General features: G+C 42.6%; 1 protein-coding gene across 1 annotated transcript; it reads left to right on the top strand.

The window, feature by feature from the left end:
• Positions 1-17,909: 17,909 nt before the first annotated feature.
• On the top strand, positions 17,910-21,904 carry gch2 (GTP cyclohydrolase 2; the record flags this gene model as incomplete). The annotated part of the gene is made up of 6 exons (XM_079492386.1): positions 17,910-18,264; positions 19,446-19,555; positions 19,935-19,990; positions 20,712-20,743; positions 21,473-21,557; positions 21,778-21,904. Exons 1-6 carry the CDS (start codon positions 17,937-17,939, stop codon positions 21,902-21,904), a joined length of 738 nt encoding a protein of 245 aa, XP_079348512.1. The 5' UTR covers positions 17,910-17,936.
• Between the last annotated feature and the right edge of the window lie 553 nt (positions 21,905-22,457).

The raw sequence follows: 22,457 nt of genomic DNA, 5'->3' as shown, positions 1-22,457 counted from the left end.
GCTAACCATTACACCATAGAACCTTGTGTATACGCCGATGGGTGTGGTCTCAAGTTCTGGACAACTTTGTTGAACTCCTAATATAAAGTTGCTAATGCGGTGAAGAAAAACATAAATCCATGTAGCAATACCATATGGCATAGATATCAATATTCAATTAAATTCAAATCAGCTTTATTGCCATGAGAAAACATACGTTTACATTGCAAAAGCGTCAAAACTCAAAATACAATTAAAACAGTTGAAAATGGGGAGTAGCACTAGCATAGCCTGGCTAATAAACCAGACTAATATCACACAACACTGTCGCAATTTTTTTTTGCCAACGGATGATTCAGTCTTGTTTATTAACCAGGCTAGCACTAGCATGCAGTTGGAGGGGGGTACAGGGGTGTTCCTTGTATTTCTAGAAAAAAGAAATACAAGGAACACTGACAAATAATACTCTGGGAAATGCCAAGGTTAAAAATCTTGAATGAAAAAATGTCCCAGAATGTTGGGCATCATCATCGTACCTGGAAGTTATAACACCTAGTTGCAAAAAACTACTTTCTGGCCTTGACAGCCAAGGGGGCAGGCCAAGGGGGCAGGCAGACTTTCCAACGTTGAAGCTCTGGGTCCTAGTGGTAGGAGGAGGGACTACAGGCGGACCCGTGGATTCATGACCGGGAAACCCCGTGCAGCTGGGCTTTAACGTTGAGCGCTCAGTTGCCCTACGTCACTCAGGACCTCAAAGTTGAGGTCCTGGGAGGGACTTCCGGCAGTCTTCCGGGTGCTTCAAAACGCCACTGAGCAACTTCCACTGACATGAATAGCTGGGGGGGCGGAGCTTCGCGCCAGTTCAGTCTCTATTATATATATACTCTATGGGGCAGGCAGACTTTCCAACGTTGAAGCTCTGGGTCCTAGTGGTAGGAGGAGGGACTACAGGCGGACCCGTGGATTCATGACCGGGAAACCCCGTGCAGCTGGGCTTTAACGTTGAGCGCTCAGTTGCCCTACGTCACTCAGGACCTCAAAGTTGAGGTCCTGGGAGGGACTTCCGGCAGTCTTCCGGGTGCTTCAAAACGCCACTGAGCAACTTCCACTGACATGAATAGCTGGGGGGGGCGGAGCTTCGCGCCAGTTCAGTCTCTATTATATATATACTCTATGTTGACAGCCCATACATCCAAATACAATCTGATTTTATTAAACTGCATTAAACAACGTTAAACTCACTTTGCCACTTGATTTGCCACTCACTTTATCCATGTGCATACCCTCTATTCAGTTATTAAGCTGCAGGCCGTATACAATTAGCCTGGGTAAACCCACTCTCCCTGCTGGACAACACCGCAGGCAGAATGCAAATCTGGCGAGGGGGGAGGGGTTTACCCAGGCTAGTATACTATGTCCCAGGGCCGCATTTGCCCGTAGGCCACACTTTGAACAACCCTGAATATAGTCTGTCGTGAAGGTTCTATGGTGTAATGGTTAGCACTCAGGACTCTGAATCCTGCGATCCGAGTTCAAATCTCGGTAGGACCTGAACTTTATTTGATGAATTGAACATGGTGGACCCTCTTGTAAACAAGTGTAATGCTTAATTGGGTCGTCCACTCACAGTTAACAGTCTTTGTATTGAGCTTGTGCTTGAAATGTACTGTAATTCTGCAAACTGTTAATAAATATTTCAATCAATCAAAATCAATCAATCAATGTCTTCCCTTGGAAGACAGACTATATTCGGGGTCTGTCTGTGGCGGCCTTTCTCTATTGCAAGGCCGTGTTCACTGAGTCTGTACTACATGTATTCAACTTTCTTCTGCGAATCTGTATCTGTAGATATTGTCATTGTCTCCACCAGGCCGAATGTCTCCACCAGGCCGAAGGCATGGGCAGAGAGTATGTTTTGCACTCCGTCCGTGTGTGTGTGTGTCCGTCCGTGTGTCCTTCCGTCCGTCCGTTACCAGCTAATCTCCGGCACCGTTAACCTAGATGCCAACGATGAACCTCTGCCCCGCATTTTCCAGAACGGCCTGTTATAGCGCCACCATGAGGCAGCTTTTCACATGTGTTACCTAAAACTGCACCGATCTGCGTGAAACGTTGCATGCACACTCCCTAGAGGCCAAGGACAAACCTTTGACCTGCATTTTCCGCATCTGCCTTTTATAGCGCCACCAGGAGGCCGACTTTTGTAAAACACATTTTTGGATATTACTCCTCCAGATTCTGTCCAAAAAACTCACAAATCGTTACACAGTATCTCTATGGTCATGTGCTCAAGTCGGATCTGTCCGATATTTCATATTCCACCATTCCATAATTGGCTATAATTGGCTTTCACAGTTTGCAAGATTGCCCCGTTTTGAACAAAAGCCTCAAATCATGAACACAGCATGCAATTTACGTGAAATCTTTCACACATTTTCTTACTAGGCTGAGGAATATATCCCACCCTTTTCACATTGGCCTGTTATAGCGCCACCAACAGGTTGATTTTTGCAAAACACATTTTTGGAACAAAATGCCTCAAATCATCCAATTGCCATCAAAGGCAAACATGTTTATATTACCCCTAAACATTTTGCCAAACATCTCACACAGTCCTATCCTCCTGGTGGAGACCTGTGCCCAGAAGGGCACTTTTTCTAGTTGTAACTGTACTGTACTGTAGGCCTACTGTGAAAGATCTCAGTCTAGTTGGCTCGTCACTACGGTGCAGGTCAAGTCGTGTGAGATCCTGCGGGCCCCACCACGGGCCACGGGAAGCTATGCCATGGCTGTACTTTGTACTTTGAAATAAAGAGGACATCCGAAGACGTCTCTCTGCCTGTTGTTTAAGTTTGTTCTTGCCTTTTCTCTCAGGTTGTTCGCAGCTTTGTTGAAATTTCCTGTGCTACTGATGTTTAGGCCGAGGTAAGTATAGTTTGTGTGTGTTCTAGTGCCGTCGTATTTAGAAATAATTGTTAGTTCAGGTGGTTATGTCTTTTTTGGAATATGTCTGTGAAAATGTGTGCAGGAGGTCAAGGTCCTGTTGTAATCCTAGTAATCATTCTTTGTAAATAACAATAAGTTGGGTCAAAGTGAGGTATTTGGTAGTTTGGTCATTTTACAGTAATCTGTCTATCTGTAAAAACAAGTGCCCATAGCATGATATCGATATGGCATGTACTTTCAAACCAAATGATGATCTTCTATTGTATTTCTTAATTCACAAGATGATGTCTGGCAAAATATAAAGTGATGTCCTATTGTTTTTTGTGTGTTTTTGTTTATTTGTAATTGTACATGAAAAATTAATAAAATGTAAGCTGAAAAAAAAGATGAAAAAAGAATTAGAGTATCACCAGCAGATGGAAGCAGAGTCTGCAACATCAACAGCCATGACAAATGTTTTGATTGATTGATTGAAGTATTTCTTAACAGTTTGCAGAATGGGTACATTTCACATGAAAAGCACAACTCAATACAAAGACTGTTACTGTGGACGACATTGTTTACATCAGGGTCCACCTTTTTCAATTCATCAGAACATTTAGAGACGTACAAATATACACTTAAAAAAAGGAAATCATGCAAGGAGGTAAAAAGGGAAAAGAAACATATACAGTAAGGGGGAAAGGGGGTGGGGGGATTCAGATTTTACGGGGTCGCCTGCGGTATATAGTAGAATTAGTATTACTGTATGTAATGTCTGTCTTGTGACGTGTAAGAGACAGCAGGGGCGTAAGGTTCGTAAGGTGGCGTAAGGTTCTTAAAACGTCAGGGGGTGCTCCCCAGCCCCGCCTCCCAGCCCCGCCTCTCCCCCCCCCCCCCCCCCCCCCCGACGCGTTTAATGTTGTTTAACATTGTTTAGTACAATCAGATAGGACTTTTCTGTTTGGATGTATGGGCTGTCAAGCCCAGAAAGTAGTTTTTTGCAACTTAATAGTAGGTGTTCCCGCATATATAACTTTCGGGTACAATGATGATGCCCAACAGTGTGGAACATTTTTCAATCAAGATTTTAACCTGGGCCTTTCCCAGAGTATTATTTGTCAGTGTTCCTTGTATTTCTGAAAAAGTTACACTCTTTAAAAAAAGGCTAAGTTACACTCTTTTAAAAAAAAGGCTAAGTTACACTTTGTTCACAGCAAACACCTGACAAAAGACCATCTGTTAATGGTGTAATGCCAGTGCCACTCAGGTATAGCCTGGCTTGGCCAGCCTCATAGCGGGGATTCACTGAAGATTCTTCCCATGAGGCTGGCCAAGCCAGGCTAACTCAGGTAGGCTATATGTCAACTTGACATATTACTGAGTAGCAAAGGACATTACACCATTGCCATTACACCGTTAAATTGTCAACAAATCATCAATATCACTTTGCAATATAATGCACTGTGTATGCATGACTTTTTTTAAGACCAGACCTGATAGTGGTTTATTTTTTGCACCCAGAGTTAAATTAACCACCTGGATGGCGGATTGCTGTGGATTGCAATGTGTGTGTGTGTGTGTGTGTGTGTGTGTGTGCATGGGTCACTACTGTACCGGGGTGGAGTGGGATTCCCACCTTCAACCGTGGGAAGTGAGACGACGAGATGCACACACACACACACACACACACACACACACACACACACACACACACACACACACACACACACACACACACACACACACACACACACATCTGACCTGGTTCATTCTGATTTGTGGGTTGTCCACTTCATGGTCTCATGACTGACATTTCAAGGAGCTGCACAGAAATCAATCTGTTATGGTTTATTATGACATAACTCTCATGCCCAACTTTCTTTTTTTCTTTTTTAGAAGATGCTTCTCATTTTACCAAGGATCAGCTAATCATAATGTGCTTTTTTCATGTCTTTCATGAATGTGAGCGACCGTAAACACCAGTAAAATTGTACTATACCATTATCAATTGCACAATCCACAACATAGGGTGCCTTTAAAACATAGTGTGGACTAGTGCGCAAAATGAGTTTAAGGTGCATGTAAATGCTGCCTCAATAAATGTGCGTAATACACATTTGTATGTATAGTATATGTTTGTGTATAGGTATAGAAAGGTACATCTTTGTGTATGTGTGTGGAAGAAGCAGGCATGCAACAGGCCATACGAGTCATACGACTAACTAGGGCACTTACTAGGCAACACTAATAATGTACTGTAAATCACTGTAGTCTATCTAGGTCTCACCTAAGCATAATATAAGTTTAATTTGTGATATATTAAATGTAGTGATCACTGATCATGAATGCAATCCATTGAACATTTCAGCCCTTTGTGTCCAGGCCGGGGCCAGGGGGGCTGTCACCTGCATGCTCGATCCTTAATCATAAGATGAGATCAGATGAGATAAATCTTATTTGGGTACAGGTGTCATTGCATCAGTGAGACTCAGTGAAAGACATCTGCCCCGGGTCTCTGAATTAATAGGTTAATAATAGAGAGTATGCGCATGCTTAAAGTAAATGGCACATCTAGTGGCAAAGCAACAGGCAAAGTGAGTTTAACATTGTTTAATGTTGTTTAATGCAATCAGATAAGACTTTTCTGTGTGGATGTATGGGCTGTCAAGGCCAGAAAGTAGTTTTTTGCCACTCAGTAGGCGTTCCTGCATAACTTCCTGGTTTGACGATGATGTCACACGCATACCCTCTATATGTGTGTTCAGTCTATACAATATATACATATATACTGTAAATGTACATGTATACAGTCTGTGAGTGAATCTATGAATCGAATTAATATATGAATGGACAGTATACTGTATATGTACAAACTATCAACAGTGAACATGAGAATGAATATATTGAATGAATATATATATATATATATATATATATATATATATATATATATACATATACACACACACACACACACACACACACACACACAGCATGTACTGTACTGCACTGTATTGTACACATCATACAGGACAGCCAGGCCCTATAGTCAAGTATTACAACTTTCTCTGTTCAAATAAATACACCCTAGGAGAAATACGCAAGAGTGTAACGGAAGCTTAACGGAAGCGTAAACAGATGCGGGAAATTCCGTCCGATCACGCTACGTTGTTTTGCCGTGCAATTCAAAGAGCGGTGTGTACCACAGGTACGCAGGTGTATGTTGTGAGGTACGCAGGTGAATGCGAACGGGTGCCAAATGATCGGAAAATCAGCGGATAACTTAATTTGCATTGATCCACGCCCCATTTCACACCATAAAAGGCGTCAAGCATGACTCAGCAGACAGCAGTAAAAAAAAACAAAAAAGAACTATAGGCCTTACAGCTCAAACGAAATAGAGGTCCTCCTGACGGAATGCAACAAAATAATGATATTTTCCAGTATAGTGGCTTCACAAATTAAAATAAAAATGATTGCTGGAAAGAAATTAGGCTATATTAGGAAATTAAAAGAAAATGATCTGACCATGTCAAGCGCCGGAGCGACGACCACCACCTGCAGTCTCTTTTTTTACATCCATATACCATTACATTTGTGCGTGATTCTTTATATTGTCTATAGCCTACCATTAAACTATATAAATCATTTTCCCAAGCTTACAAAACGGTGAACGCTGCTCCGCACCGCTGCAGCAATGTCAAGCTGACTTACGGTATAAAATGCAGCTTTTTTATTTATTTATTTAAGTTCGGGACCAAGGCAGCAAGCTAGCGTATACTTGGCAATTATATTATAAAGCCTTTTCTTTTCTATTAAACAATTGCTCACTCACACCTTTGCAGAGGTAAAACATATATCCGATATTTTTATCAGAGCTGCATTGATTCATGCGGGGAATAGATTAATATCATCTCACTGTCATCTGTCTGAATGCCATGTGGAGAATGGATTTGTTCTGATCATGGACACGTAGGCATAGGCCTATGGCTATTTAAATTTTCAACCATATACGGCGGGTAGCCTCCTCTTTGTCAGATCTGAGTGCAGGTTCATTTCATGATGTCGTCATATTAAAAATTAAAATGATTCACGGGACATTTGGCACCAAACTTGATTGATCTCATGATGAGATCAATGTAGTAGCCTACAGCCTAGCTATAAGTTCCCCATATTATAATTAATTAAGGTGCACTGGCTTAAAACTATGACTGGCCGAATTGCACGCGCTGATGCAATAATGTGGACTTCTATATTTCTATAGGGCTAATTAGCCCTCGTGACTGCTGTCTGTCTGTCAGACCGGCATGTCTGTGAACCATAGAAATAATCTGTTCTGTCCGGGCCAGGCTCGCCGTTATATTCATTTTCCAATGTGAATTTCACCCAGATTGGACTGTCCACACACACACACACACACCGACAGTGTGACTCAAAGGAGCTCCGTAACAAAACAATTTCAATAGGCCTACTGCAGGCATTACTACACTAAACAACGTTGGATTCGTACAGTGCAGAATGCAGATAAGTGTATGTTCTTATAATAATTGTGAGTTTGTTTTTTAACATGTAGCGCGAGTCCGCGAGAGCCGATCTACAAGCTCACAACGCGTTGCACTGCGAGTAGAAAGCTGTCAAGTGAGCAGCGCAATCGCGCATGCTAGAAATATCCTAATAAATAAATAAAAAGGTGTCGGGCTTGCAGGGGCAGTTTCTGTATGGGACTCTAGGCTAACCTGCCTCTAGAATGCTTGCATTTAGGCATACAAGTGATACTTGGCTTTTATATAAGCTATCATTTTTTTTATGTGCTGACCAATGTTGACACATGCCTACATATTTTATCTGAGGTTTGGGGACTTTTAATTGAGTCAGCATGAAGACTAAAGCCTTCTGAATAAATCTACGCAAGCAGTACACGACCCTCTGAGGTGGCGCAGCTTTTAGCGGAGATTCCGACCATCCGACGTCACCGTCAAGTTCACGTTGAAGTTCATGAATTCCCACGTAATGTGGGAATCGACGTAAATGCCTGTCCGCTCACGCTCCGCTCACGTTACGTAACGGTATGAGCGTAAACGCCGTTGTGAATGAGGACCCTAGGTGAGGAGGTTTCCTGCGCAAATAAATTCAGATTTTTGAGTGGTGCTAGCCACTCCTATAGACAGCTATGTGTGTCCCTGGATTATGTGTCTGTCTCTGTGTCTGTCTGTCCTTTTTTTTATCATTGAGCTAATAGAGCCTGCCTGCTTGCTCAAGGGATAAATTGAATCTTGATCATCAGATCAAAATTCGTGTCGGATCCGGCATCCAGGTGAGACCTTTGACGCGAGCTAAATGTCTCAATAGAAGAGCAGGGAGTCAAAATACAACCACCCCGGCAATTGTATAAGTTATATTGTGTTAACATACAGATTGGACACAATTACAATTTACTCATACAGAAAATGTTACATAGTGTCGCTTTAATGTGTGTCATCCATCGGTCTCATAGTCTCCATTATAATCAGTGGCTACAGCGGTGTATTGGCCAGGAAAATACTTGATGGATGACAGCGATGAGCATCCGTTTGGGAGGATATTCAATGATCTCTCCGCCAACCATCTCCGCCACCTAATTGTACTCTTACACACTGATTAGTGATTAATAACAGTTATTTTACTGACGATGATTTACTGCTGAATGTACATCCTCTAGAAAGTATCTATGAGGAACCCTTATCCTCATAGATCCCCCTTAGGGCGACTGTGGCTCAGGAGGTATAAGGCTAAATTGGTCACTAAAGGGGATCGGGCTTTTGTGGTTAAGGCCCCAAGGCTCTGGAATAGCCTACCAGAGGAGCTGAGACTAACCAAAGTCTCTAACACCCTCCTAAAGACCCATTGTTATAGAATAGCCTTTGCATCTCCCTGATTTGTATCTGTGTTTGTTATTTTGCATTTTCTATTGTTATTTCTTTAGCACCTGTGATGTATTTTGACATTGTCTGACTGTTCAAAGCACTTTGTAACTTTGTTTAAAAAAGTGCTATATAAATAAAGTTTTATTATTATTATTATTATATTATTATCAGGTCGTCCAATGATCCATGGGTCGGCGGTTTGAATCCTGGCTCCTCTTGTCTACATGTCGAAGTGTCCTTGGGCAAGACATTGAACCGGTGTGTGAATGTGGGAAGTGACGATGCTGGCGTCGACTGTTTGCCGCTTCACCTCCAAACGAATGAACCATATTGTAAAGCGCTTTGAGCACTTGGAAAAGCACTATAAAAATGCAATTCATTATTATTATCTGAGGAACCCAATGACCATACTTGAGTTTGTCTCGCATGTCTCTGCACCTTTCCCGGGCTCGCTATACACTGTTGTCCAGTCAAATGAAAACAAAAATGTGCAAATGAATGTATTTGTTTACGTAAGTAACTAACTAAAGTCTGGAGATGTAACGTCTGTTTTGTGTTGTTTGCCGTTAAACCGACCAATAGGGTGGGCAAAAAAAGAAGGGAAATAGAAGAAAAAAAATAGAAAATAGAAACCCGGAGAAGACGCTGTCTGTGTAGGTGCAGTTCAGGTTCAGTACAGTCTCTTGGTTGTATGTACCAGATCATCCAACATACAGTACAACATACAGTATGGCCCCAATAACATACTGTAAGCCCTTAACATCAATGCTACACCTGTGCTTACCCTCTATTATGAAACGTGGAACATCCTCTGTGGCCAGATCAGATATTGTGCAGCGATAAAGTGAATGTACATTATGACACATGGAACATCTGTATCCAGATCAAATCATGTGAACTGATATCTGAATATCTGGCAGCACTGTGACCATTGGCCCCTATTGCTGAAATAGGACCGTTTTCTTTCTTTTTTCTTTTTACCTCTATTGCCGAAATGGGGCAGTGGGTTTGTGTGTGTTAAATTCTAAATGCTCTGAATGTGGGTCATCGTTCTAAACAGTAGAAGCGATTACTCTCATTTTACTAGTCTCAACATGTACCAATAAAGAGGAACCTCGAACCTTCAGAAATGTCATTGTTTTATACATTTGGATCTAAAATGTGAAATGATTGTTATTGTATTTTTGAGTGGTGCAAACCACTCCAACAACTGGCTTTGTACCCGTGTTTGTTCGTACCCAAAAAAAATCACACCCGTGTGAACTGAGTGGTGTAAGGTTTTATATAGCATGATCAGCTGTGGTCTGACGTAATGTCTGACGTAATGAAATCACACCCGGATGTGATTTCACAACTGGCTTTTTTTGTGCAGAAAAAATTAGCATGGTTGCTACGGTCATCCAGTTCACCCGGGTGTGATTTATTTACGTCAGAAATTATTTTGAACATAGCAACCATGCTCATTTTCTTCTGCACACAAAAGCCAGTTGTAGGAGTGGTTTACACCACTCAAAAAAGAGCATGGTTACTACGGTCACGGTTACATTACGTCAGACCACAGCTGATCAGGCTATATAAGACCTTGCACCACTCAGTTCACACGGGTGTGATTTTTTTGTATTACTGGTTGCATGGGTCAGCTAACATTTAATACAAGGCTTCAATAAACTGTCATCCTGTTGTAGTACCAAAATGACCCTTGTGTCATGAACCTGAGCAACATGTTACTAACGTAGAGAGTTGTTTGTTATGAATGTTGTTTGCTAAAATGTTGGTTCTTGTACACCCTGTTCTTTGGCTGATCGATTCTCTGATTGAATACTGCCAAGGGTAAAAGGATAGGTGGCCACTATAAGGGACGCCCAGGCACCTCGATTGCAAGATGGGCTGTTTTCTACTAAATGTAAAAAGAAAAAGAAAAAAAGTAATGTAAACATGCGTAAACATGCAACAATTAAGGTCTAATATTTCTATTGCTACAAATTGCTACAGAACCCATATATCCAGTCATTTTGGGGCATAAACATCGTAAAATCAAAATAAACAGTCTCAATGACTGTCTCAACGAGACCACATCACCCCAGTTCTGGCCCCTCTCCATTGGATCCCTGTTAAGTTTAGAATAGATTTTAAGGTGCTTTTATTTGTTTTTAAATCACTTCACGCTCTCTCTCCCTCCTACCTCTCTGACCTAATTGTGCCCTACGTCCCATCTAGAGCATTAAGGTCTGCGGACAAGCTGCTGCTGGTCGAGCTCACGACTAGTAAGAGGAGCAGGGGTGATCGTGCTTTTGCGGCTGCGGGCCCCAAGCTCTGGAACATGCTGCCCCTCCATATTAGATCTGCCGAGTCAATTGGGGCTTTTAAATCCCTCCTCAAAACTCGTCTGTTCTCCCACGCCTTTAACTGCACCTGGTTTACCTGTATATTGATTTCCTGCTCTGTGCTATTGTATGCTCTGTTTTATATTTTATTGTCTCTTTTTTCATTGTTTTATATTGCTATGCTCTACTGTCTTGTTTTACTCTGTTCAGCACTTTGGTCAGCCTTGGCTGTTGTAAATGTGCTATACAAATAAAGTTTGATTTGAATGCATGCATGCACCAGACTTCACTTTCCAACCCGTATGTGACAATCCTTTATTCCCCTAGCATACATGGGCAACTGGCGTCGCAGGGGCCACATGCGGCCCCCATTTTCACTTAATGTGGCCCTCAGGTTAATATCAGAATACTGATATTGTTGATTTGCAAACATGACCCGCTTTAATTACTTCAGTCTAAATTAGTAGCTCAATGGCTACTATTAAAATGTTATTTTCTTATGTCCAATGCATTTGTATTTAGTTCATAAAGTTAACATAACTATAATTGAAGGCATTTGAAAGGCATCGGAAGATGCCAATTCAAAAATAGCAAAAAATTATAATCTGGATTTCAATTCAAATAATAGCAAAAATAGCCGATCTAAAAGCTCAAAACTCGTCGCAGTGCGACGAGATTGTAGATCGGCTATTTTTGCTACGACATTAATATGAAATGTGGCCCCCTGAAGTCAGTGCGGAAATACAGTGGCCCTCTCCATCGTCAAGGTTGCCCACCCCTGCACTAGTGGTTCTCAATCAAGGAAATTTAAGGAAAGACCATTACTGCATCAAAAGTAATCAACAAATTATATAATAAAAACTGGTCAAGCATTGGCCAAATTGTCAAATAATATAAGAAAGAGGCAAAAAAACAACAACAGTAAAACCGAGTAACACTAAATGTAATGTCTGGGGGGTCCCCAGTTCAAATATGACTATTTTGGAGGGGTCCCCAGTTCAAATATGACTATTTTGGAGAGGTCCCGAGTTCAAATATGATTATTTTTGGAGGTTGTAGCCTGTTTTGCCAATTATTTGGGAGCCCACTTGCAGTATCCTCACAGCCCACCAGTGGGCCCTGGCAAACAGGTTGCGAACCACAGCTAAAAAGCACAAATGCACTATGAAGAACATAAAACACAAAGTCATGGTGCCCTCACAGTATCACGCCCATGCAAAGCACAATCAAATCCATATATGCAAACAAACATGCTGGACCGGTATACCACAATACTAAAGCCTGCACACTGTAGAACTCAACTAAACAAACACACAGTCACACTGAACATACATTGTCCCGCCCCAAGCTTATAGGCAGAGAACGGCGCGTGTCATCATGATGAAATCGCAGAATTGCTGTGTCATACGACATCACAGAATCATTGTCATGACTCATATGACATCACAGAACCCGCTGTGTCATATGACGTCACAGAATTGCTGTGTCATTATGACATCACTGAATCGCTGTGTCATATGACATCACAGAATCATTTGTGTCATATGACTCATATGACGCCACAGAACCCGCTGTGTCATATGACGTCAGAGAATTGCTGTGTCATTGTGACATCACAGAATCGCTGTGTCATATGACATCACAGAATCATTTGTGTCATGACTCATATGACGTCACGAGAACCGCTGTGTCATATGACGTCAGTAAATTTCTGTGCCGTTATGACGTCACAGAATTGCTGTGATGCCACAATGACAGCGATTCTGTGATGTCACGTATATGTCACTGTGAAAATGAAACAATGCACAGAAACCGAATCGCTGAGTCATTTTTTTATGTTTTTTTTGTGGCTTTCGCCTTTATTTTATTTAATTTTTTTATGGAGGGACAGACAGTAGGCTGACAGGAAATGGGGAGAGAGATGGGGGGGTGACATGCAGTAAAGGCCGTCGGGATCGGGAGTCGAACCCGCGGCACACTGCCAGGAATACCAGCCGAGGTGCCTGGGGCCAGACCATTGCGTGCCTTGTTGTAAAATGTAAATCCTCATAGCTACCGGCATAAAAGAAGTCGCCACACTCCACACGGCACCAACTTCTTCTCCACTCTTATCTGTCGTGCTCCTCAGTGTTGAAGTGCTCCTCAGTGTTGAAGCAGCTGGAGGTGTGATGTGTGTGTGTGTGTGTGTGTGTGTGTGTGTGTGTGTGTGTGTGTGTGTGTGTGTGTGTGTGTGTGTGTGTGTGTGTGTGGACGTGTCTCTATCTGTGTGTTTGTGGTGCTTCAGGCCATGTGGAGTTAACACCATTAGTACATGTGCCTGGGGGGTTGCAGGTGCTATTTTGGAATTGGAGTAATTAAAGCCGGTCATGTTTGCATGATTGGAATCAGGGCCAGCCCTCTCATCAGGCATCATGAGGGGAGGGGGGCATCCACCAAGCAAAAAAATAAAACACACAGTGCTTTAGAACACAAGGGGGCCATGGTCATTGTTCAAAGGGGCATCACGAAAAATCCTGCCTAGGGCACCAAATTGCTCAGGGCCGGCACTGATTGGAATTATAACAGAAATGAAATAAATATATTCCAATATTAACCTGAGGGCCACATTAAGTGAAGGTGGGGGCCGCATGTGCCCCCCCGGCCGCCAGTTTCCCATGTATGGCACAGGTAATAGTAATAGTAAAGGAAAAAAAGAGAAAGAGAGAAACAAGAGCAAAAACAAAGTTTTACATTAATAGGATAATAAAAATAGATCAGTGTACGTACAATTCATATACATGGCAGGGATATTAATTACACCAACAGCATTTACTGTATGAGTAGCTGCACTTGCAAATCTGTCGTCTGTATGTGGTCTTCTGACTAACAAGGCCCCCAGGCTCTCTGATCACCAGGAGTTGTAGGTATATTTCCTTGAATAGAGCCAAGTAATAAATAGTTGAAGCTCCTTCCAGAAGCATAGGGACTAGAATACTGCTTATGTTGCTATACACATGAAGTATGCTGATTGTACTAATTGATTCAGGCAGAAACTGGTTTTATTTTGCCTCAAATGTTCCGAATAAGTGTAGGGTAAAGAAAAATCTTTCATGCTTTATTTCGGTCAGATTTTCTTAGATGTTTTACAACTCTCACACATACTGAAATATGGGCTGAGGTGTGTGTGTGTGTGTGTGTGTGTGTGAAGGAGCCAGGGAGGGAGTACTGATGTTATTACGAACCATAAATCTTCCATAGAAAATGGGATATGGATCCATGTCATGCAAATACTGTGTATATCCTATAAATCCTGTACGATCTCGACCCACACATGCCTTACAGCCAGAGAGCAGTACGGTGTTTGTACGGTAGGCATATTGACTGCCCGTTCTGCCTGGGTGGTAGCAGACTTTCTGGCAGGGCAGGCCTCTGTGCATGAGTTAATCCGATTATTATAGTTTCACTGGAGTTTCAGTAGGTCTCTGCCCATTCATTCAGATGTTAAAAATAGCAGACCTACAAGCTCGTAGGGCGCCACTCGGTGGCGCGCTATGAGCTTGTAGATCTGCTATTTTTCAATAGCTAAAGTATAACATGATGCTTAGTTAAAACACCAAAAAAGGTTCCCGCCCAGAATGGGTTAAAGAGGAGATAGGGGGAATTTAATGTCCAGTGTTGGACCATTGACCTTTCCGCAATTACGGAAAGAAAGCGGAGAAATTGGTCTTTTGTTTTGCAACACATTCCATTTTACGTAAGGCCTGTAAATCTCAAATCCCATTTGCTCCATTAAAAAATAAATGATTGAATAATTGATTTCTGGGAATTGCAGTTACTGCTACAATAGACCACGTTATACAGTAGTTATTATAGCATGTCTTGAAGCCATTCTCCATGAAATGTTATGTTTTGCTTCTTAAAAGCATCTCTATGGGGCCATTAAAAAAAGAAAAAGCACCACAATGAAGTGATTCATTACCGGTGTAATGTAATTGTGACGTGTACGGTTAGAATACTGTACACGTAGAGAGCCGAAGCCTGGCTGCGTCACAGAACAGAGGACTATTACCTCTGTTACCTCTGATCTACAAGCTCATAGCGCGGCACTCCGAGCCGCGCAATGAGCTTGTAGATCTGCTATTTTTTCAATAGCTAAACTATAACATAATCCTTAAAAACGCCAAAAAGGGGTTCCCCGTCCAGAATGGGTTAAGTGACCTGGTCCGATCTCTGCTGTGACACAGTGCTCTGGAGTCTGTGAAAGAGGCCAGCTGGTTCCGCTGCGCATCCTTACACGTCCGCTATCCCTCCTGATGAGACACATGATGCCTCGAGCGTGTCCCCGTCACCCTGGCAACAGTGGAGTAGTCTATGCAACACCGTGGCCACTTCAGCATGTCCGGGAGATTAACCTGGAGAGGGGCACATGTGTCACAGTACGATTTCAATCTGAGGCTTATAAGAGACATTCATTAGTATTTTGTGCGTGAGTGTGTGCGTGAGTGTGTGCGTGCGTGTGTGTGTGTGTGTGTGTGTGTGGGGTATTGTGTCTAAAAGAGGACTATCAGAGGAATAGAATAAAACAAATACTGTAACAAAAATATACAAAAGCATCACAAAATGACGATCTCTAGTTCATTCGATCTCATCCATGATCCATCATAGCTAGTAATATTACCAATCTAGACAGGAGGAAGCTTAATTTAGGAGAGATAACTAACTTTGTTAGAGTCACCAGGCCTCTAAACATTGCTTTTGAGATTCTTGAGATTGGTCCTTTTTTTCTTCTTTTTTTTTTTACATGTTTATAAGGCACGCACTTCCTCTTTATTCAGACCAGACAGTATAGTAGTAAAAAAAGAGAGATGGAAAAGCGGTGTTACTGCATTATGATATGTCATATCAGATAGTCAGATTCGGACTTGAAAAAATAGTCACACTAGACAACTAGACCACATACTTGACTCTTGAAAAGCATGAAGTTCAATCACTGCGGGCATGCACATGATATAACACGAGTCTCATTGACAATACTTCACAATTCGTATCTTTCCCCACAAATGAATTTGTTCCCCAATTACGCCATTTACACGGACTTAAAGGTTTGTGCGCTTGAGTTTCAGGAAAGGATGGGCCCCCTCACTGTACACTGGATAATCACTGTACACTCCACGTGAAGAAGTCATGAGTCTCTGCTCTCTGAAGGTATTCTAAGAACAGTAGTGCTTCTGAAAGTGTAATCGGTTACAGGTGTCAAGTGAAAAACGACGAGTCCCAGGCAGTGTTGTTTTCGTCGACTGCTACTGTTGTTTTCGTCGAATACTATGACGAAAAATGTTCGTCGACTACCTTTTTTCACTGGCGAAAACGAAATGGAAACTACATGAAAACTAAGCCATGATGACTAAAACTAAGACTAAATATATTGACAATTTCGTCAACAAATAAAAACTAGACTAAAATGTTAGGAAGGGTAGTGGACAAGAGATCCAGTAAAAAAAAAGACATTTTAAGTCATCAAGTCATTTTACAATTGGTTTCATGCTGAAAATAGCAGATCTACAAGCTCACAACGCGTCATTGTGAGCTTGTAGATCAGCTATTTTCAGCAATTGTAATCAGTCATTACGACGGCATCAAGGCCCGCCAAAATACATTTTAGTCGACTAAATCAAGACTAACACTAAACCATTCCAGGTGACTAAAATGTGACTAAAACTAAATTGTGTTTCATTCCAAAGACTATGATTAAAACTAAAATAGAAATTTGCTGCCAAAAACAACACTGGTCCCAGGGGTCCTGACTAAAACTAAAAGTGAAGCCTCAAACTGTATGTTCCTACTGGCTGCTATCCGGCATTCGAACCCGGGTCCCGGTGTAGAAGCCACATTTCTACCACTTAAATATCCCCAGAAGCAACACTTCCTCATAAGGGGCAAATTCATACACAAATGAATCATGAATGTATCAATAGTTCCTGTTAATTAATGGTAACGTCACTACGACTTAACCAAAGTTAATATAGCCTATCGTTCGTTTCACACGTGGTGGATTTGTAGATCTGCTTTTTTCAGTGGCTTCTATGCCCAGGAATAGGATGAGTGCTCATAGGCAGGTAGTAGTAGTAGTAGTAGTAGTTGTGGTGGTCAGGTCACATATCATATGAATTCATGATACATTGATTTATACTAGTAAATCATAAATTAAGCGTTAATTGTGTATGAATTTGGAAATGTTACTCTTTTTTATTTTTTTACCAACTTATGACTGAGCTTCAGTTAGGCAATAGGCTACTGACAACTATACTATACTATACTATACTATACTATACTATACTATACTATACTATACTATACTATACTATACTGTCAACCAGTATAGTTGTAGCCTACTGTATAAGTGTCCAGTGACCTGCTGTCCTAAACCCAAATGGGTCTCCACTCCACTCTGCAATGCAGATAACTTCAGATAAAGTTACCTGAAACCTGCCATAGGCCTATCTATTTTAACAATCTGTAGATTGTTAAAATAACGTTTTAAATAACATACGGATTGTAGCTTTAACTCATTGGTGACGAGGGTTTTGCTTTGGTCATCACGGTTGTGACGAATTGGGAAGTTATGCAAATAGGGCGGTACTACGAACACAGTGGACACCGCCTGCCTGTAGAAGTGCAGGCAATATAAAAGCCTGCGTGCTTTAGACATGGCACAGTACTAGGCACAGCCGCTCCAAGATCTATTCATCACCATTACAAAAAAAATACATAGTAAATACTACATTATTTACATAGACCCATTTCCTCCCGACCAAAAAGAAACATGAACGGCCACTGCAACGGCAACGACATAGTGGCGGAGTTCCACTGCAACAACAACGGCAGCGGCTTCGGCGAGCTGTCCATCGAGGCGATGAAGTCGGCGCTCCAGCGCAAACACGAGACGTCCCGCAAGGAGGCGGAGGACGCGTCGCGGCAGTCCTCCCTGGAGGCGGAGGACGCGTCGCGGCAGTCCTCCCTGGAGGCGGCGGTCAGCACCATCCTGCGGGTGTTGGGCGAGGACACGAACCGCCAGGGCTTGTTACGCACGCCGAAGCGCGCAGCCGAAGCCTTGCAGTTCTTTACCTCGGGCTACCACGAAAACATCCACGGTAATATTAAGACTTATTATACCTCTGGTTGCTGCACTGTCTGCAAGTCTGTCCTCGGTGTCCTGCAGGCTGCAACACGTCTGTTTGTTTGAACTACTTTCATTCCTGTTGTTGTAGTTGTGGTCTCTTTTAACCACTTTCATTCCTGTGTTTGGTCTCTCGTTGTAACCACTTTCATTCCTGCTGTGGGCATGTCATTATATATAGGCGATTAAAAAAAGGGTTTAATACAACTTTAAAAATGTTCCCTCAAAATTAAAAAAAAAAAAAAAAAGGCCAAATTGTTAAATGGGGCTTAAACAAAAGCTAGTAGTCTATACTGGATTTTAATGTATTTTGGCTATGGCAAATCTCTCATTCACTCACTCACTCACGACTCACGAACGAACGAACGAACGAACGACTCACTCACTCACACACACTCACACTCACTCACTCACTCACTCACTCACACACACACACACAAACAAACAAACACAAACACACAATTATTATCAATTCTGGTAAATAAATCATGTGACATCATTATTTGTCATCATATTTTCTCAGTGTCATGCACACTATAACCTGTTGTTATGGGAAACTCAGAAAGAATGTTTGTTTCAAGTCTCAACTGTTTGCTTCATGTCTCTCTTGAGCTTAGCCCAGATACCCTGGGTAAATATAGATTTAATTTAATTTCATTTCATTTCTCTGTGAACAGCTTCTCATTAGACCACATCTAAATAATGTAGGCCTACCTGGCCTACTATACCGTAATGTGAAAGCTGCAATAATCTGTGATTCGAACCCCCCCGTCTCTTGTATGCGAGACCACTCAAGTAGAGGCAAACACCCCCCCCCCCCCTTTCCCAGGGGAGATCATTTGCTCTTATAAGGAGCTTCAGGGGAGTGCTACTCAACCAATTTTATACCTGACAACAAGGGTCTACATTTCTCAATTTAAGAGTAGGGAGACCACCTCCAACCACTGCAGATCTGCTAGTACCATATTATTAACAAGTCTAACACACTGTTTCCCAAACCAATTTTTATGGGTCAGGACTTGAGTAGCCTCGGAAACCTTCCAGGGAGAAAATAAATCTTTTCCTAAAAAAAAACGCAAAACGATGCGTTGTGCTATTTTCACTAGTTTGGGTCCCAGGCATCTAATTTCTCTTTTTATGTGTTTGTGTCCATAGACATCATGAATGAGGCCATATTCGACGAGGACCATGACGAGATGGTAATAGTGAAGGACATAGATATGTTCTCTCATTGTGAACATCACATGGTGCCATTTTATGGCGTGGTAAGTGTGTGTGCCTCTGTGTGTGTGTGTGTGTGTGTGTGTGTGTGTGTGTGTGTGTGTGTGTGTGAGAGCGCGCGCGTGTGTGCGTGTGTGTGTGTGTGTGTGTACTGCGTGCATGTGTGTGTATACTGCAGTATAATATCTTAATGGAAGAGCTGGGAGACCACCTGCGACCACTGCAGATGTGTCAGTTATTTTGTATCAACATACGGATTGGTTAAAACGTTTCATTCTTTAAAATAAGTCACGGAATGCAGCTTTAACGTAGCTCGTGCGCACCGAGATGCATTCGTGACGTCAGTGATGTCATTTTGTATTAGTGAGCCTTTGGTACATGCTGTGCGATCTTTGACCGAGTGTCTACTGTTATCGCTTCTAGGTACATATTGGGTATCTGCCAAACAAAAAGATTCTCGGACTAAGCAAGCTGGCAAGGTAAACCACAAACACACACACATACACACACACACAGATGCATGGACGTGTACACTCTCTCTCTGTCTCCCTCTCTCTCTCTCGCTGTGAAAGTGTGAAAGTGGCCACAATGTCTGGTTGTACGTTGACATTATTGCCGACTGGCTGCGTTCTTCTGTTATCTCAGTGCATTTCTCTGGTGGCTTAAACTCTAAGCCCTGTGGCCAATATCACCGTCCTCTCACCAGCCTGTCAGGCCATGAGAAAATCCCGTCGGACCTGTGGGAATCACACCGATGTGATCACAGTCTCTGTCTGTCTCCTTCTTGTCCATTTCTAGATCCACAAAGAGAGAGAGAGAGAGAGAGACAGTGTAATGCTTAATTGGGTCGTCCACTCACAGTTAACAGCCTTTGTATTGAGTTTGTGCTTGAAATGTACTGTAATTCTGCAAACAGACAGAGAGACAGACACATCAAAGCACTGGGCTCTTATGCAAAGGTGGGGGTAAAAAGACACACTGCTTCGTCAGCTTCTGGAACAAGCTGAACCCCCCTGAGGTCATGGGTTCATTATGGGACATTGGCGGAGGGCATAAGTCGGAAACATCCGACGAATAGTGTACCTTTAGTTCTTCCCACTTTAGTGAATGATTTATAGATGTTAAGAGCCCGGGCGCCCCTGATTTGGATCAACAGAATATCTGATCGTGGACTAACTAGCTCTTTCGTTCTGGTTGCAGGGTTGTAGGGGCGTTCAGCAAAAGGTTTCAAGGTAAGAAGCACATTTCGATTACATGTTTCATAGACTTCATGCTTAGGAGTTCATGTGCGATTAGGACATTGAGGTATTAGTATTAATATTGCAGAGGGAACAGAGGGAATCCCCCACTTGTCACTGGGGGGGAGATATTGGTCTCATGAGCTTCGGGCGGGGCTTCATGACAACCAGGGTCTAAATGCCTCAGTGGAAGAGTAGGTATAACCTGACCTGAGATGGGGCAGCAGAGAGTACACTGGGTTCCCCCCTCCTGCTCCCATCTGGGAACTCTCAGGCAGACTTGATGCCCGGCCACAAAACGGCCTGGCCAATCAGCGGCAGCTAGAAGCGGGATCAAGGCATACACAGTGCAAGGACAGTCTAAGAAGGATGAGACGCGAAGACCGTACGGGCGACGCCATGTTGCTTTGGAAGGAAAGAAACATGCGCAGTTGAGACCAAGGAAGCTGAACGCGGAAGTGTTGGCTGCATATAGCCCATTGCGCATGTTTCTTTCCTTCCAAAGCAACATGGCGTCGCCCGTACGGTCTTCGCGTCTCATCCTTCTTAGACTGTCCTTGACACAGTGCTGCCTTGATCCCGCCTCTAGCTGCTGCTGAAAAAAACTTCAGATGTACTAGTTATATATATATATATTGCATTAATGTACTCATACTCATTGAAGCTATGAAATGTCATCTATTGCGTTTCGTCTTGATGGCTCAACATTCTTGTCTCCTTCAGTTCAAGAGCGACTCACAAAGCAGATTGCCACGGCAATATCAGAAGGTCTACAGACAAGGGGGGTTGCTGTGGTGATAGAGGCAAAGTGAGTCCAACACACACGCACAAGCACACGCGCGCACACACACACACACACACACACGCACGCACACACGCACCAGTGTTTACAGTCGAAGCTGGAATGTGACAAACGTTCTAAAGCTGCTCAAAATATTGCAGCAGTACACAAAGCACATGTTGACCCCATATGAGCGTGTCAACACTCGGCGACCCATGTTGAAAGACTTGTGTGTTTTGTGTTGCAGGCACATGTGCATGCAGATGCGTGGCGTCCAGAAGATCAATGCCAGTACAGTGACCAGCACCATGTTAGGTTTTTTCAGAGAAGACCCCAAAACCAGGGAAGAGTTCCTCACACTTATAAAGAAGTAGCAACTAGGCATGTACGACTGACTCCTTTTATTTATACTAACTGTAGTGGCGTGCCGGTGTGGTGCACTGAACATATATAGCAGATCTACGAGGACACAAGCAGCTTGTAGATCGGATATTTTCAGTGTGCGACACGATGCACATTAAAGTATAAAATAAGGCATAACTCCACAGTGCTTGTACGTATTTATCATTTCCAAAGGTCAGGAGTTCTGATGGATCCGCATTTAGCTTAAAGCTGCAATCCATAACTTTATATTTAGTGAGTAAGATGTTGTTTTGACCAATCTGTATGGAATATTATGTTCTCGCTGCCTGGGGGACCCGGATTTGAAATTCGGGTTGGTTGTGAAAGTTGTGGATTGCTGGTTTAAAACCCCATGACCAATAATATGCGGTATGAATCTGGATCTATGTAAGCGCTGCCCCTGGCTTATAGAAGGACACACACACACAGTCACACACACACACACACACACACACACACACACACACACACACACACACACACACACACACACACACACACACACACACAGCCTCATCAGAAACG

Source organism: Electrona antarctica (genome assembly GCF_951216825.1).
Source record: "Electrona antarctica genome assembly, chromosome: 22".
NCBI lineage: Eukaryota > Metazoa > Chordata > Actinopteri > Myctophiformes > Myctophidae > Electrona > Electrona antarctica.
Note: the sequence above shows the minus strand (reverse complement) of the source record. Positions and strands in the feature narration are given on the sequence as shown.